At 45.8% G+C, this 17,917-nt stretch overlaps 2 protein-coding genes across 3 annotated transcripts in view; both read right to left on the minus strand.

Annotated features, from left to right (window-relative positions):
* The window catches only part of kirrel1b (kirre like nephrin family adhesion molecule 1b), a 68,358-nt gene extending 57,073 nt beyond the window's left edge, over window positions 1–11,285 (minus strand). For both annotated transcript variants that reach the window (XM_062405017.1, XM_062405016.1), the window contains exon 1: window positions 10,936–11,285. In XM_062405017.1, the coding sequence (XP_062261001.1) occupies window positions 10,936–10,981 (46 nt within the window). In that variant the 5' untranslated portion in view covers window positions 10,982–11,285. The remainder of the gene's footprint in view (window positions 1–10,935) is intronic.
* Window positions 11,286–13,420: 2,135 nt separating this feature from the next.
* cadm3 (cell adhesion molecule 3) overlaps window positions 13,421–17,917 on the minus strand; it is a gene marked incomplete at its 5' end in the record, with an annotated part of 45,954 nt that continues 41,457 nt past the window's right edge. The window contains 1 exon segment of the mRNA XM_062403930.1: window positions 13,421–17,695. Within this exon segment, the coding sequence (XP_062259914.1) occupies window positions 17,577–17,695 (119 nt within the window).

Genomic DNA, 17,917 nt, shown 5'->3' on the forward strand with positions numbered 1-17,917 from the left:
GTAATCTGATTACTTCTGTTTAAGGAGGGAGGAGTTCAAGAGATCCCAGGGAAATCTCCATGTGCTTTGAGACACTAACGTCAACAATGAGAAGCATTTTAAAGGAACCATAAAGCAGCATTGTATTAATATAATGATGAAATGTTGTAAATTGATGAATTTCACCTTTTAGATATATGAAACATTTCAGGAAAATCACTGACAACCTTTTTATTTACCATCAAAACATTGTGTTATTGAGTTGACAGCATTATTTAGGTCTGTTGACACGAAGCTGCAGTCAGGGAAAGAATCTGGTTCATTTACATTTAATCAAAACTATGATGTTTCCCTTATTTTAACACCAGTGTCTGTGCTGCCTCTCTAATTAACAAGAAATTAACAAGATATAGATTAATTGTGTAGCTTGTGTCGTGTTAGTTGAGAACAAAATACAACTAAATTATCTAAAAAGACAGAATAAGACAGATTATGACTTTGATCTTTCTTTAGGTTTCAACAACGTACGATCAACAACTTTAACAGGAGGCCTTTGAAGCGTTTCGATTGGCTATGACAGAACCTCATCTGTTCTACTGATCGTTGAAGCAGGAGAGTTTCCTTAATTACCTCGTTAGAACCGAGCAGATACATTTCTTTCTTTTATTTTATCTCAATTGAATGCGATACGCTTCCTGTAGTTTCACGCTCGGCTCCAGCTGTAATTCACCTCCATGTAGAAACAGACGTTCACATCCCGGACGCTGGACGTGAGAAACTCCTCCTCACACGACTGAACTCCATAAGAAAAGTAATATCATCTCTTTTCTCTCCGACGAGTGATGAGTAATTAATCACTTTTTAATTAACTTGCCGGGAACTGGCCCGATACCGCTCCACGCTGCAGTGCTGTGAATTCACTGCTTTGCTTATCAGGTCCTTTTCTTCCTATATGTTTTTTTTTTAAAGTTTCTTCAAGTCATTTTTCCTCCCTCTTCTTCCGTTGCTATGGTAACTCTCTCTCTCTATCCCTCCGTCTGTCTCTCTGGTGCACCCCCACTTTCCCCTCTCTCTCTCTCTCTCCTCTCGCTCGCTGTCTCTCCAGCGGCTGGTTGGATGGTTGCTATAGAAACAGACTTATTTAAAAGAAGAGCTAAGAAATTATCTTTTTCTCTCGCTCGCCCCCCACTCGCTCGCTCCTGCTTCTCTGCTTCCTCTCCCTTTTTCTTTTTTTTTCTTATTTTTACTCCCCCCATCTGGGTAGTAGCAGACCCTCTCTTTTATTTTTCTCTGGCCATCAGCATTTATTGTGACTCCGCACACACACAGACACACACAGACACACACAGACACACACAGACGTAGACCATAGCCATAAGTCTTATCCCTGAAGTTATGGGTTTACCTCTTGGGAACTAGATTTTCATCCTAGAATCAGACTTGCGTTCCCATAATGTCACAACCTGAACATGAAGCCTTCTTCATGGATGACATTTTGAAATCTCTCGTTTAGCTGCTTGGTTCTCAGGATCCAGGGATGTTCAGGTGTGTTCTCACACTGTCATGACTCATCAAGTCACTTAGATCAAACAAAGCCACACTGTTATTATGGATTATCTGAAATATCAACAGTAGAAATCTTGCATGCAAACACTTTAAGGTGCATCTCAGCCAAAAATATAATATCCCAATGAACCACAAACTCATTGGCTGCGTCCGAAATCATTTACAATCTCCATATCGTGAACTTTAAAACGAGTTCACCATTTTGTAATGATGTCCGGACGTTTAGTGGAATTTCTTATATCCTGCACACATTGTTTCCCACAATGCATCAAGAAAAGAAGTGTATAACTAACCGAGCAAACATGTAACTTCACCACTAGGTGTCACTAGATTCTACACCCTGAACCTTTAAAGTATCTGATTATGATGTACAACAACAACAACAACAACAACGTCGTCCGGTGGGAAATCCCAAAACAAATTTCACTATCCAGAAGTTTACATTTTCCAATGAGCTCAGTTCTCTGCACACAAGTAAATATAGAAGTGAGTGACACAGCCACTGATCACGCTCTTATCTCCTTTGTGAAGCAGAGACAAATCTAACTCTGTCCTAATCTCCACCTGTGACACCATAACTTCATTTCCCGCCACGGGATTGAGAGGCGAGCGCTGACGTCACTGCCCCCCCCCTCCACCCCCTTCACCACCAGCACTGAGAGCTGTTTGCTTATCTCCTGCACCCGAGCGCATCAGGCCTCACTGAGGGGAGATAGTGTCACACACACACACACACACACAGACACACACACACTTCACCACCTCTCCCAACTCCGCTCTCGCTCCTCTCCTCGCCTCATCGCGCCTCACCAAGCCGAGCGGAGCCCAGGGTGTTATCAGCTCCTGATAGTTATCGACTTACATTAAAACATAAGAGGGGAGAGAGGAGGAACAGGCAGATAGACGGAGGGAGGATGGAAACACAAACAGAGTGGGTGGTGATGGATCCCAGCTTTCATCATCCGTAATCATGTTGTCCATCTCCATCTTTAAGTCGCTGCTGCTTCTTTTTTATCACCGTTTAAAATCCACCAAAGGAAAAGAGAAATAAGGAATAAGGAATGGAGGGATATCGTGAGACTTCAAAAAAAGAAATTAAAAAGGACATTGGCGCGTATGCAATGAAATCATTTGGTTACACAAGTTCCGTTTGTGATAAGGGAAATAATTTTGGAGAAGCCTCTGTGCACGGGGAGAGATTGGAAAGAGCTAAATGTTAAATTAAGTGAAAGTTGAGCCAGTGGAGAGTGGGTCTGTAGGGTGTGAGAAATTAGGATTATGATCTTCATGCATCGGATTCTACAGAGGAAAAGTATTAAATATTACAAACTTTTTTTTCCCTGTAGCTCAAGCGTTAGTTTCAATAAGATATTGAGTCTTAAGTGAATTTAGTATCTGCCTTGTTATATGAGGATAAAACGCAGTGTGATATAAAATTGTGTGCACGTTCTGTTTTTAACGTGCTCTTTGTGTCACCAACAAAAGAGGTTTACTGTATTTATGTTATTCCCCAAACAGGTTGGATCTGTTGTTCCTGATGTTGAGGTGAGTCAAGAGGAAGCAGAAGGAAACCATGTTGGTTGCTTCGGTTGGTGAGTTTGGCAAAAGTCAAAAAACTTTGTCTAATTATACTAATTAAAGAAAATGTAACCAATCTAAGACTATTCAAGCTGCAATCACCAAAACTTGATAGTGAATATAATCACTAAAACATAAAACCAATAATCACAGGTATTATTTATGTAGATATCGATCATTATCCCAATCAATGTCAGGTTAAAGACAGTTGTTTGCTCCTGAGTCAAATTTACTGAACTTCAGTAATATTGTTATTGATGGAAATTATACTGGGATAGTTATTGTCATCATTTTATCGCCCAGCCCGACATTTGTTCTCTGGTATTTCCCAGTTGTCAATATTGATTTTACCCTTTTTTGAGATGATTATTGTGGGGCCTTATTTTGTCTTTATTTTCTAAAGTAAACAATCACGAGTTGAACAAAGAGAGAGAGGGAGAGAGGGAGAGAGAGAGAGAGAGAGAGAGAGAGAGAGATAGAGGGAGAGAGAGAGAGAGTGAAAGAGAGAGAGAGAGAAAGATGGCGTCGGCCTTGGTCCTGACATGTCGTCCCAGACCCTCGGGCCGTCGTTATGTATATTTCAGATTTATCGCTGAGCTCTAACAACTGGCAAATTTTTAATTCGATAATCTGTCGTTCAAGTAATCACATGAGTTAACTGAGTTATTCTCTCATTGATTACATGAGACACGGTGCTACATCAGTTATTGAATAAGCCCAGGTACTCACACATACACACACACACACACACACACACACACACACACACACACACAGATATGTAGAAACACATGCACACACACTTATCCAGCAGCATGCATAATCCGGGGCAAAGACAAAGGGGAAAAGCTTCTGATAGCGATCTTGTAATGGATCAGATTGATTTGATTCACTGCGTCGGACAATTTCTCATTCTCATTCCTCAAGACGCCTCTGAATGGATTTTATGTGGGAGGCCCATTCAATTGGTCTCTCTCTCTGTCTCTCTCTTTCTCTCTCTCTCTCTCTCTCTCTGTCTCTCTCTTTCTCTCTCTCTCTCTCTCTCTCTCTCTCTCACTTCCCTCTACCACAGGCAGACAAAGAAACAGAGAGAAGCCGGAACACAAACTACCTCCACCCTCGGAGCATTTGATCTCTCAGACCTTTCTGTTGACTTCCCTCGTGTGAAGGCAGACCTGCTTCAAGCTGGTGGTGCGTTTGATGTCTGGAGTTTCTTTGAGCGCTCCTCCTTGGAGAGGGTGGCCAGTTTTGGTTTCTCACTTTCCCTCCCACTGAAGCTAAGGGTTACTTCCAGCCTTTTATCACTTTTATTGAATACGCACGCAGTGGAAGGGACCCACTTTATCTATCCTCCCCGGGCTGAGGACTCTGGCGAGGGCGGCGCTTTGTGCATTGCAGCGTGCAGCCTTCGGAGCCGCGGTGAAATACGGTGGAAATGCCTGGAAAGCTCCAGGACCTGCTCTCCCAGGAGAGTCCCATCTATAATAGGCCTGGCTGTTCCCCTCCACTCCCTGGCTGCAAGCCCCTCCACATAAATCTCTGCTCCCTGACTCTCCTTCTTCCTTCTTCCTCCTTCCTCCTCCTCATCCTCACTTTACTGCACCTCGTGCCATCCTTCTCTCCTGCCTCCCCCTCATTAGCATGTCCTCCCTCTCTCTTCCATCCCTCTTTCCTCCTCCAATTTCCTCATCTCCACCTTTATTTCCCCGCTTCTTTGTGTCACCCCCCATAAATCTCTGGCCTGCTCTCGTCCTCCTTTTCTCTCGTCCTCTTACAATGCTCTCTGTCCTTCCTACCCATATTCTGCTCCAGCCCTTGTCCTCTCCTCCTCTGATCTCCTCCCTTCAAACTCCATATTGTGTTGATTTGTGTTTCCTTCTCTCCTCCACTCATCCGAACTCTCTGATTCTCTTCTCCTCCTCTCATCTCACACACTCTGTCTCCAGCTCCCTCGATCTCAAGATGCTCTCCTCCTCTTCAACTTCTGTTTGCATCATCTCCTCCTCCTCATTCCCCTCCTTCATTCACCTGTCCTCAAACCTCTTTCTTCCTGTTTCTTCTGCTTCTCCTCTGAACTCTTCCTCATCCCCAAGTGTCTTCCTTGTCCTCCTTCTCCCTCCCTCATACACCCCTCTTCTCTATCTCCTCCTCTGCCTTTAACTCCTGCATCTCCCATCCTCTTTCTCTTCTGCTTCCCGATCCTTAGCATTTCCTCCCTCTGGCTTCCACTTCCCTCCTTCTCTAATTTCTTCATCTCCTCCTCTATTTCCCCACTCTCCCTCTGGTCATCCCCCATAAATCTCTGCTCTGCTCTCGTCCTCCTTTTCTCTCTTCCTCTCCAAGTCCTCTCCTCTCTTCCTGCCCAAACTCGCCAGCAGACCTCATCCTATCTTCCCTTCCATTTGTTTCCTCCATCTGCTCCCTGGCTCTCCTCCTTTTCCCCTTCTGCTCTGTTCATCTTCTCCTCTCCATTACCTTCCTACATTTACCTGGCCTGAAACATCTTTCCTCCTCTTCCTCCATTCTTCCTCCGAGCTCCTACAAACATATGCTGTCCTCCTTTACTCCTCCGCTGTCCTCCTCCTTCCCAAATTCCTCCCTTGACCTCCTTCTCTCCATCACTCTCCCTGAACCCTCTTCTTCTACCTTCTCTTCTTTTCACTTCATCAACCCCTCTGCCTCGCTCTTCTCCTCTACCTCCTCTTCTGACATTTGACCCCTCACTCCTCCTCTGATCGTTGCCTCTCCTCTCTCAACCTCTCATCTGAATTCCCCTCCTGTTCCTTTCCTCTCGTCTTCTTCTCATGAAAACTCCTTCATTTTCTTTGTCTTCCAGTTCCTCCTCCTCTCCTCCTCCTCTCCGTGTCCACAAGTCCTCCATTATTCAGGCCGACAGATCAGGCAGATTGATGGGTGTCAGTTCTAATACCACATGATGCTTTCTGCTCTGCGAACTCCTCAGTCTTTCACACGGATACACACACAGAGACACACACAGAGACTCACACCGAGACACACAAACACACACGCACACAAACACAACCACACACACACTCACCCCCACACACACACACACAAATCAACATGTGCAGAGGAGGTTAGGGGGCGTTTGCTGCTGTCGTCAGAGCAGATTACCAGATTATCGGGGCATTGCTGTGAATTAAGCGACTTCAAATTGTGCCAATTATTTTATTTATCTATTTTAATTGCTGTTCCCTGTCACCTCGGATTAGGCTCCCCGAGCCGTAAGGATATCAGATCTGTCAGGTACTGGAGGGCTTTGGGACGAGCACGCGCACACAAACACGCACACACACAAACACACACACACACACACACACACACACACACACACACACTTTACTGCGCCGCCGATGTTGTTTGAACCTCTGCTCTTAAACAACGCTGGTCACGTCATTCTTAATTATCTTCTTTTGAGAGTACAATGCTTTTTATTCAAGTGGATTTTGTTTTACCGCCCAATTAGAGCCGCGGAGTCAGTCAACCTTTTATATTTGCTTTTATGGCACAATCAGTACAGTACAGGACTAATGGCCGGGGCTCGGGGTTTGATTCGTCCTGAGGCTGCTCATGCAAGAAATGCTCATCAGTGAAAATCCACCACGGAGATGAACATGTTCAGTCACCGTCCATATTGAACAATGTCATCGGTGCACTTATTTTTTAATGAATATTGTATTGAGTATTGTTTTCCCTCTGCCGGGGGAGAACAAGATTCCATCGCTTCTGGTCCACTGCTATTTTGTAAAAGCTGTTTCCTTTGTGGGAGCGTTTGAAACTTCCTTCAGGGGATCGAGACCTCAGGACGTCACTGTGTTCTCTCTGTGCTAATTACACTAACAGCAGGTCTGTTTGTGAAAATCACCTCTTTGAAATTTTATCATCTGAAATCACAAAGGTCCTTTGATGCAAACCTGCCAGAACAGTTTGTTCTCATTCAAATAAATGACGAGGACACATTTCTCTAATGTTGGTCTGAACGGGGCCTTGAAGAAGTCTCCTGAACAAAGAGCACCTCCTTTCAGACAGAGGCTGAAAGGAGGTGCTGCAGAAACGGATCATTTGGAGTAAAGCGATGACATTTTATAAATATTATTGCTTGTAAAACGTTAATTGATTGAAATGATCAACCTGAATATAAAGGATATGTATCCTTTCCGTGTATGCTGGGCATTGATGGCTTATATTTCTGAATGAATCCCCCCCCCCCTCCCCCCCATGTACCTACACAATGCACAAGGATGAAGAGGTGGTTGAATGAAGTGGGTGAGTCAGTTTTTTGAATTTTCACCCCACGGCAAAATAGTGACAATTCAGAGATGCAACTGTGGGTTGTAGCCAAATGATCAAAAGATGAATTAGCTGGAAATTATATAATCTCTCTGTTATCTTGCCTTGAGGTGATACTGAGGCCGATGTGAGGAAGTGCAGATGGAATTTTGTGAATCTTGACTAAACAGAAAGTAGCAGGAATCCCTTCATGACGAGCTGGTGTAGCCCAGCCATCTAAAAGTTCAATGATCGGAAACAAATGATCCCAGACGGTTACGCGGTATCAGACGTGAACTCCGAAGAATAGTCCAGAGAGTTTACTTCTAGAGAGACTGCAGAGAATGTCCTCAGCAACTAACTTGGATATCTACGTTCTCACATACAGCCTCGGAGTTCGGTGCATGTCTGGAAGCAGCTTCAGTCTCCTGTTGTGTGATTGTCGTAAAGAATTCAAAAGCAGTTGGGCTGGATTCAGATTCTGTGAGAGGTTTTTGGTTCTTTTGGACAAGAGGCGAAATCTTTTTGTGTAAGAAAGCCTCTGGAGCCCACACGTTGGGAATGAACCTGCGCGTCAAGTTGTGAAGCGCCAAACGCTCCAGGTCCTGCCGGGTCGCTGTTGAAGCTGAGACTCGAGCCAGTGGGGCCCTCTCGCTTTCTCTCTCTCCCGCTGCAGCTCTGCCTCTGTTTATCCTCAAACATCCCCTCTTGTCAACAGATTAGGACTGAACCCCGCTGTCTCTTCCATTCTTCGTCTCTCCCTGCCTCCATCTCTCTGTCTTTTAGCCTGTCTCTTTTCATCTGCGAGAAAAGAGTGTCGGAGGGGGGGGTAGAAAAAGAAAGTGTGTGTGTGTGCATGGATGTGTGTGTGTGTATGTGTGTGTGTGTGAAAGGGGGAGTGTGGAGAGATGGGACAGGTGCTAGCAGTGCAAGAACTGCTTTGCTTGCTTTGCTTGCATGATCAGGCTGCAAAATTGTTCAGCTTAAGCAAAAGTGCTGTTCAAGAATCGACTGTGAGAAACACACTTCCTCGCCTGTGGCCAGAGCGGCGCTGGGAGCACAGCGTCGGATCACAGCAGCAACACACGCCACGCACACACACAGACACACACACACACACACACGGACAGGACCGAATGGTAATTACAGAGGCCCAAAGACACGCGGTCAACCACACAGAGATGTAGTTGACGTTTGTTTGTTTGTTTGTGTGTGTGTGTGTGTGTGTGTGTGTCTGTGCAATAAATCAGGACGCTCAGACAGTCGGAGCTGTCATGAGGCCGACACCTGGAAAAGTCCAAACAGGCTAAACACACATTAGGCTGCAACAGCTGCATGTAGGGGACGGATTCACTCTGATCACATTTACAGCGGCTCAGCTGGAGACACTGATCTGCTGCTCTGTTCTATGTTCTGTTCTGTTCTCTGGTCTCTGTTCTCTGTTCTCTGTTCCGTTCTATGTTCTATGTTCTATGTTCTATGTTCTATGTTCTATGTTCTGTTCTCTGTTCTCTGTTCCATTCTATGTTCTATATGTTCTGCTCTGTTCTGCTCTGCTCTGCTCTATGTTCTATATTCCAGGTTCCAGGTTCCAGGTTCCAGGTTCCAGGTTCTGTTCTGTTCTCTGTTCTCTGTTCTCTGTTCTCTGTTCTCTTCTCTGCTCTTTACTGTTTTCTCTGTGATTCTGTTCCGTGTTCTGCTCTGTTCTTCACTGTTTTGTTTTCTGTTCTGTTCTCTAATGTTCTGCATGTTTCTTCTCTCTCTGATTCTCCTCGGTTCTGTTCTCTGACTTCCAGCTTCCAGCTCTCCTCCTGATGACACTGATTCATCATAATATTGTCGACCAGTCTCATTTCATTCACTGGAATCTCATTAAAAGCTGAATGCATCCATTTTAAAAGCTGATGTTCTTGTTTCTCTCTCTGTCGTGTCTGGACCTTGTTTCTATGTTCTTGTTCAAGGAGATCATGATATTAGATTCTGTTCTATTCCACTCAGGTGGTCAGTTCTGTTCCAGCCTGAGAACTCCTCTCACTGTCTGTCTATGCAGATAACCGTCTGTGGCACACCGGCGGCCTGCGGCACCATGAGACCCAGGTGCTGAGACAGGTACACACAATCAAACACACACACACACACACACACACACACACACACACACACACACTCACTCTTGCTCTTGGATGAACTGCTCACATCAGGCCACCTCAATTAATCACCTCTGTCTGAGCTGTGATTGCCCTCAAACAGAAACACACACTCTCAAACACTGGTAGTCAGTGTGTGTGTGTGTGTGTGTGTGTGTGTGTGTGTGTGTGTGTGTGTGTGTGTGTGGCTGGAGAGAGAGAGAGCGGGAGGGAGGTAGAGGGCAATCTATCAAGGTGATCGATAAACAGGGACATTAATATTAGTAATGGGGTTTCTCCTCCAGTCCAGTGAATATGTCTCCGTCTTTACGGTAAAATATGAATTTCTCTTGGCACCTGCACGTTCGCAGCCAGACCGCGTGCACGGGCACGAGCACGTCCAGACTCTACCTGCATGCTAAGAGGAAGAGGGCGCACTGGTCTGTCTCTAACACACACACACACACACACACACACACAAACACATTGACTTTGCCTCTCATGAGACTCTCTCGCGCAGGCCTTTTTTCTCCACTGCGTACACACACACTCACACACACTGAGATTGATGGAATGCACGTGAGTGTGTGTGTGTGTGTGTGTGTGTGTTGGAAATTGATCCAATGTGACTCATGTTAAAGCCCGGTGACCAGACTGTGCACTGGATCCTCGCCTCATCTATCATCCCCGGCTGGCAGGTTATGCGCAATGTGTGTGCGTGCGCTCGCGCGTCTGTGTGAGAGAGAGAGAGAGAGAGAGAGAGAGAGAGAGAGAGAGAGAGAGAGAGAGAGAGAGAGAGAGAGAGAGAGAGAGAGAGAGAGAGAGAGAAAGTGTGTGTGCGTGTGTTTGTGCCCGTATACGTGCACATTGTGTTGACCCACTGCGTGTGCATGCATGTGTCAACCACATTTATCTATCCGTGCGTTTCAAAGGTCACGTCAAAGCGATGTCGCGTACAGATGCTCCACGTCTCTGCCATTCACGTTTAATTGAAGAAATATGAACGCAACATGTCTGGACCGTGCGTGTACGTGCGTGCGTGTGTCTACTGTGAATCTCATTACCCCCCAGCGGAGCAGAGACCCTGAACACCCCACGACTCCAACTCTTCAGCGCCACTGAGCTGTAATGATGATGTCCAGGGCAGCACAAATAACACAACACACACGCGCACATACACACACTGTGCCAGACATAGACGCACAATAGCAGAGGCACTGGACTCAGCCTCGGAGCGCGCACAGCCTCCCGTACACGCACAGACCCACACACACACACAACAGAGGAAACAACAAGGACAAAGAGGATGGACAGAGGAGAAATGCAAAGAAAAGTTTGCAGAGTCTCTCCCCTGCTCGTGTCACCTCCTGCTGCGCGGGATTCGAACGTGTCTCACCTCGGCTCAGGGAGATCGCCAAAGTTAGGATCCACAGGGTCGGCATGGTTCAGCCCAGCGCGCTCAGATTCCTCCCCTCGGCTCCGCGTCCCCCAGCAGACACCATCAATTCCTCCGGAGCGGCTGCGTTCAGCTGGAATCCTCCCGGAGTCATGGGAGTGAGAGGAGACACGTTCTGAGGAAAACAAATCCAGCGCTCCTTCACCCTCCTCTTCCTCGGTTTCACCCCCCGTGCGTAAAATAAACCTGTCTCCACTTTTATTTGCCCTCTCTCTCTCTTTCTCTATCTCTCTTTCTCTCTCTCTCTGTCCTTCTCAGTTTCTGCGTCCCCCTTTCCTGTGTGCCTCCTGGATACCCATTAAAACAGGACTGAATACCCCCCCCTCTCTTTCTCTCTCTCTCTCTTACAATCAGTGGCACACCCCCCCTCCTCTCTCTCCCTCTCTCCTCCTCCCTTGCTCCAAATCTCCGTTTTGGACTCCAGAGAGGAAGAGGAGGGCGCTCCAGTGGCCGCAGAGGGAACTGCAACCTGAAACTGAAGCCCTCAATCTATCTAACCCTTTAAATGACTGAATGCAACTTTAACACACGACTTTCTAGAGCAGCTTATGTTTTTATGTTTTTATATCATAATTTAAGGACAAATAAGTTGCCTTTAACCAAGTTAGAGGCCTATTTGTAGCTTTATACTAAAGACTGGTTGCACAAATCAATATATAAAGTTTAGTGTTCATGTTTTTAATGATGATTGTACTTGATTGGATCAGAATCTATTCTTTCAGCGTCAGCCCATGAAGATCTATAGGAGTAAAATCAGTAGTTATTGAATTTATCCAAAAGCAAGTGCTTAATTTATCCGTGTATAAAAACATTAATGAAACAATATTGCATAGACCCAGGCAGATGTTTTCTTTGATTCTTATGTGATGGGTCGTACATTACATTTTATGTCTAAGTATTTCTGACCCTGTCCTCCCTCTTACAGTGTCTCTGTGTGTTTTAACCACTTTATGCAGCACTCACAGTTTTCCAGTGGTTGAAACAGAATGTGGTAACAATGGAGGGATTGTTTCCTCATGTTAGTCGGTCCGAGCACAGAGGTGTGGCCGTGTGGATTTGCACGAATCAAACTTAAAGTGTAGTCATGAATACTCAAAAGAAAGAACTTCACAATCAGAGAACAGGGAAAAATACCTGTCAGTGAATATTAAAGTGACAACCTGCCAAAATCCTTTCTTTGGAATTTACAGTTGTGGATCTACTGTTTTTTACACATGTGGCTCAATGAATCATTGTCTGTGATTGGCCAAAGTAAAATGAATCGTCCTATCTTTGATCAGCTATGACACAGACACTGTTACCCTGCACAGTTTAAAGTATAGAGACCCAAACTTTCCAAATATTCTAAGGGACAAAAGCCAAAAGAGAAGAAAGGTCCATGACTTCACTGTCTGTAGATACAGCAAAGTTGGCCTATCATGTTGTAGAATATACATTTCAGTCAAATGTAATTGAGTTTGTGAAACCTTAAATGAAACAGGCATTACACATGTATTACTGGAACAGTATAAATTAATTTTGAATACATTTAAGATGATCAAATCACTTTCTCCATGATACTTCTTATATTTTGATTTAGTCGATGTTTAGGAACGAGCTCAGTCTGCTGCTCTCCGACAGCTGGAGAGAGTTAGGGACATCCAGCTGTGTGAGCACTGGGACTACTTACTGTGTAATTAACTGGTAGCATGTGTACAGTGTGAGGCTGATTGTTAACATCCAACCCAGTATCAACATGTGGAAACATTAACAATACCCCCCCCCACTCCTCTCGAACCACACAGCGAGAGGGGCGGAAGCAACAGGAAAAAGATAAGAAGGAAAGGAAGGAAGAAAGGAAGGGAAAAAGAAAGAAAGAAAGAAAGAAAGAAAGAAAGAAAGAAAGAAAGAAAGAAAGAAAGAAAGAAAGAAAGTAAAAAAGGTCATGAGACCACGAGGCCTTTAAACTGTTTATGAGAGATAGAAAGAAATAGTTATTATCTATTTCAGCAATAATAAGAAAAGCATGTCTGCAAATAGGAAACTTAATTTAGTATAATTCAGGTTTTCATTTTTCTATTGTAAAGATTTGATCTTTTTAGAAAAGGGTCTTTGACTTATTGTGTTGCACTGCCCCCTGTTGGACGTGTTTAGTAAGTGCACAGTGTGAAAAGGGGATGAGGAGAGGCTTTTTATAACCTGTTGATAATTTCCACTACACACAGTGAATATGGATTTATATTCAGGTAATGTAATTAATACCAAGTACTAATTATATTGTATAATATCACATTAGTACTTTAAATACTAGGACTTTGGAGCTTTTATTTACTTTTAGAAGTATCACATTTCCCCCTAGAGCTGAGTATTTACCTGCTAAGTAACAGCAACCAGAAAACACTCTGACTCTGAACGTCTCTGAACAGGAAGAAGCGACAACCACAGGTGAAATTAACCCAAATGCATGTTTATTGAAGTCAACAACTGAACTGGCATTTTTGAACAGAAAAACCAAATCAAAACAAATACTTCATGATCACAAACGGCCAACAGAGGAAACCCAGCACGGCATGCGGCTGGCTCCCGCCTCGGGGACGTCTCCGGCGATAGTAGAAAGGACAGACAGCACTACTCTCGTGTGATATGGACATTTATTCAAAAGGAAGACTTGTCATCCAGAAATAATAATGAGGCTAAAGACAAAGACGTCATTTTAGTTGAATTGAAATAATAACATTTTCGTGAACGCAACACGCGTTATGAGTGTTTTCGGAGTCTGTTTGGATCAATTAATACACATCTCACACTCATACACAAACACACATACACACACATATGTACAAATACACCATAGTCACAGACGCCATGCCTGCTGTGCATATTACGATATGTGTGTGGATGTGCATGTACCCTAAGTGTGTGTGCAAAGTGTGTATGGGTGCGTTTGTAAGAGTATCCAGTAAAGGCAACACTATATACACGAGAATTATAAAAAAAAAAAGAGGGTTGTTGAAACAATAAAATACGCAAAAAAAACTAAACTTCTAACCTTCAAGTTTTGGACAAACTAATAAAAATATGATTATCGGTTGAACTGAAAGTAATTAAATTTAAGATTATGCACACCTTTTACAAAACGGAATTTAAAAATCAATTTGTTCGTATAGCATTTAAAACGAATAGGGATGAGAGGCAGCTAGTGTGCGACTGCCCGTAGAGGAGTTGGTGAGAGTTGAGTGGCGGGACAGGACAGGACTGGACAGGACAGGACAGGACAGGACAGGACAGGACAGGACAGGACAGGACAGGACAGGACTGGACAGCTTGGGACAAGACAAGCTGCTGTTTGCTGGCATCTGGTGACAGTTTGTCATCACTGCACTGATGCACGGGATTTATGAGTTCCTCTGTACCTCTGTGTTGATTGAATGGAGCGGTGGTGGCAAGCGAAGAAGAACTTGGGCCTTCGTGAGTTGCCTCTGTTTTAATGAGGAGGTACAGAAGGTTGAACCGGGGGCACGGCCTAATGTTTGCAGATCAGAGAACGGCAGCGAGGTCAGCCGGTGGCCGCCCGCCGCCCTCGTCCCAGGAGAGGAGCTCGCCCCCGCTGCTCATCCCCCGACACTATCTACAATTCCAACCGTTTCTCATGCAAGCTACATGCTAGCACATTAACTAAGACGAAGGACAGGACGATAAATTACAGGCAAATACAGGTCCATTAGTTTTAAAAAGACACTACACTTTTTTAGGTATGAGGCAGATTTTCCTTTTCTCCATTCACAGAGCAGAACTGGACTGGGATTAAATATAAAAACCAAAGGTGTCTCTTCGAAGTGGACAGCGAGCTCCGTGAGACGAGGCCCGTCCTCTGGTCTGCACGCACCGGGGCTGGAGGGCGACGCGGCGTAAACGTGGGATCAACAGTGTCGTGAGCTCCAGAAAATATCCACCTCAGTTATTGAAACCGCGTCCAACGGAATCCAAACACTGGTGAAGCCAAGTTTACGAGAACGCCACAGGAGGAGAGAAAGTAAGACAACAGCTGACCCTGCTTCGGGTCACATTACCCTTTGTATTTTAGCTAGCTTATAGACGCACCGGCCGGGCTTTAAATGCAGCCAGTGCGGTGGCGGTTAACGATAATGGGGGGGGGGGGGGGTACGAAAAGCACAATCCCTGAACATTCCCAAAAAAGGTGTACAAAAACTATCACAGACGTAACTGTCTAACGGGTCGACGGACAACAGCAAATGGATTCCTCTCTGTAGCACGACCCCGGGAGGTGCTGAGGAGGACCATCAGCAAGACGCCTGGCGAATCTAGAGACGCTACTTTCTACTGTACGTCTACAAGGACTCCTGAACGAGGGAGAAACCAGCGAGGAGAATCGGACATCGAGCAGAGATGGATGGTCGTTGGGAGGGGGGGAGCGATGAGGAAAGGGGAGAGCGGGTGAAGGTGGATCAGGACACAGACCAGATGATTAATTAAAGAATGGAAAGAAATGGACGAGGGGGGCGGAGTATGGGGGGGGGAGGGGGGGACGTTTAAGTTCCTGAATGACTTTCTTCTTAATGCAGCCCAGACTCCGGCTCGGCACCCGCGCCCGCCGAGCCAAACCTTGGCACGTGAGCAGCCCGGAGCCTCTTAGTTAGATTGCAATCAATTTCCACGCCCGGGGGCCAATCGGAGCCTTGCCAGGACCGAGGCCAACTCCCCACCTTAATAAAACACTCGTCATTTGTGGGAACCTTGTGCTAAGCTGGCGATTGATTCCTGCACACACACGCAGGAAAGAGAAAGAACAATAACAGAGAAGGGTTTGTGGGTTTTTTTTGTTGCCAGGAAGTTTGTCATGATGCATGTGGGCAATCTTGTTTGGCTCTGTAGTGGAAAGCAAGCGAGTGCCAGCGTCTTAGAGGAAGTCATGAAGTCACTACTCAATGAATTCTAGCGCCGGGTGCTCGTGCCAAGACAAGCAGTCTGCTGTTGGGGGGGGTGAAGGTGGAGGCGGGAGGTGCAGGGCCGAGTGGAGCTCCAGGAAAGCTCCATCGAACAGGTTGCCCCCCCCCCCCCTCTGAAAATGTTTTCAAACAAGGTTTTGCTACAGTTTAGTTTTTTTTCGGGAGGACAAAATGGCGGCAGTGGACGCGTGGACACTGGAGTGGGGGGGGGGGGGGGGGGGTCAACACACAACAGCATAAAAAAAAAACCCTTAAACCTCAAAATCAAAACCACACGTTGTAAATGCTACAGACTGACAGACACTGTGATCACTGACAGCAACACACCGAGACACCGACGAGAGGAAGTCTCTCACGAGTCATGAAAACCAAGAACGGGAAATAAAAGAACGCAGGGAAGAAAAAAACAAGGAAACATTCCTCATACAAGTATTTGCAGTTAAGGTTAGTTTTCATCGCAACGTCATCGTGGTTATTTTTGTCATAATTTTTAGTTTTTCCCCCCAGATACTGATATTTTTGTCTCGTACGTTAATAAAAACAGGCAGGCGTTACTTTTTTTTTTTAAGAGTATATACGTCACTGTAATGCAGTAACAGATACAGGAGAGAGGGAGATGTAGGGGGGGGAGAAAGAGAGAGAGGGGAGATACTGAGGGGAGAGAGAGAGAGGACAGAGAGTGTATTTACAGCACACCAAACATTTTCTGTCAAGTAAAAAGAATGCTATATACTTCTATATATATATTTATATATATTTATATATGTATACTGGAGCCCCTTGGCTTTGTAGCGCAGGGTGGGAATGCTAGTTTTGCATGATTGTTGCATGTTGCTGCGTTGATGGGTGGGGGGGTTTGGGTGGGGGGTGGGGGGGATCTTCGGCACAGAAAGAGGTTTTCATGGAGTAAAAAAAATGAAACTGCGAGGGGGGTGTGGGTGGTGGGGGGGTGGGGGTGGATTTCTCTGCCACTCGGGTGTGACAGAGGGATTCTGCCTCGTCGGCTGGACAAAAGAAAAAAGATGTGAAGGACTGAGCTGCTTTTGATGTCGGGGGGCACGTTGGTGTCGTGGTGAGAAGTGAAGTGTCAGGACGGGTTGGGGGGGGGGGGGGGGGTTGGGGGGGATGTGAGTAACGATTCTGCCTTTTCGAGTTAGAAATAGATGCGATGCTTGAGTAGAAATGTCTTAATTCAGACGTGTTAGTAGGAAGCTCGCGTTCCGTATTCTGAGCATCTACGAGCGCTGGAGTCCGTGAGAAGAGGGGCTTCCCAAAACCGACTCGCGTGTGTGTGTGTGTATGTGTGTGGGTCTGTGTGTGGGTCTGTGTGTGTGAGTGTGTAACCTCAGTTTGTCCGTATGTCAAGTGCAAAATCTCACTTCCCTGTATCAATGCAAAGAGGGTCGTACCAAGTCGGAGCTCAACTCATCGCTTTACGCTGCCCACAGTTCTTCCACCACCCCTCCCCCCCCCCCCCCCGGGCATCCCTCCGACCGAGTGAAGAACTGAAGCGTTGAGAAAACAACATGGAGGTTTTTCTCCCCCACTTCACTCCTCCCCATCCCCACTACCACACGTCCTCCAACTTTTCCATCTCCTCCTGCCGCTCCTTTTCTCCACTGCTCCCTCCTCGGTCTAGATGAAGTACTCCTTCTTGTCCTCTGCTCCAGAGTGGCCTCCCTCCGCGTTGATGATGGCCGTGTCCGCGTCAGGGGCGTCGTCCGAGCCCTTGGCTTCGTGGGTCAGATAAGTTCCTGTGGACGGAAAGAGAGAGAGAGGGTGAGAGAGTGAGGGAGGGAGAGGATGGGTTTGCTGAGTCAGCAGAAGTCAAACACCGGCTCTGACTGAAGACAGAGTCACGGGGTTATGTCTTAATCATCGTTTTTAATGGCTTAAGACGCTTTTTCATTTGATAAGTTTACTTTAGGTTGGGTGCGGAGTAGGAGACAGACTCCTGAAAACACATGATTGAAAGG

The sequence above is a fragment of the Platichthys flesus genome, chromosome 14 (genome assembly GCF_949316205.1).
Source record: "Platichthys flesus chromosome 14, fPlaFle2.1, whole genome shotgun sequence".
Classification (NCBI taxonomy): domain Eukaryota; kingdom Metazoa; phylum Chordata; class Actinopteri; order Pleuronectiformes; family Pleuronectidae; genus Platichthys; species Platichthys flesus.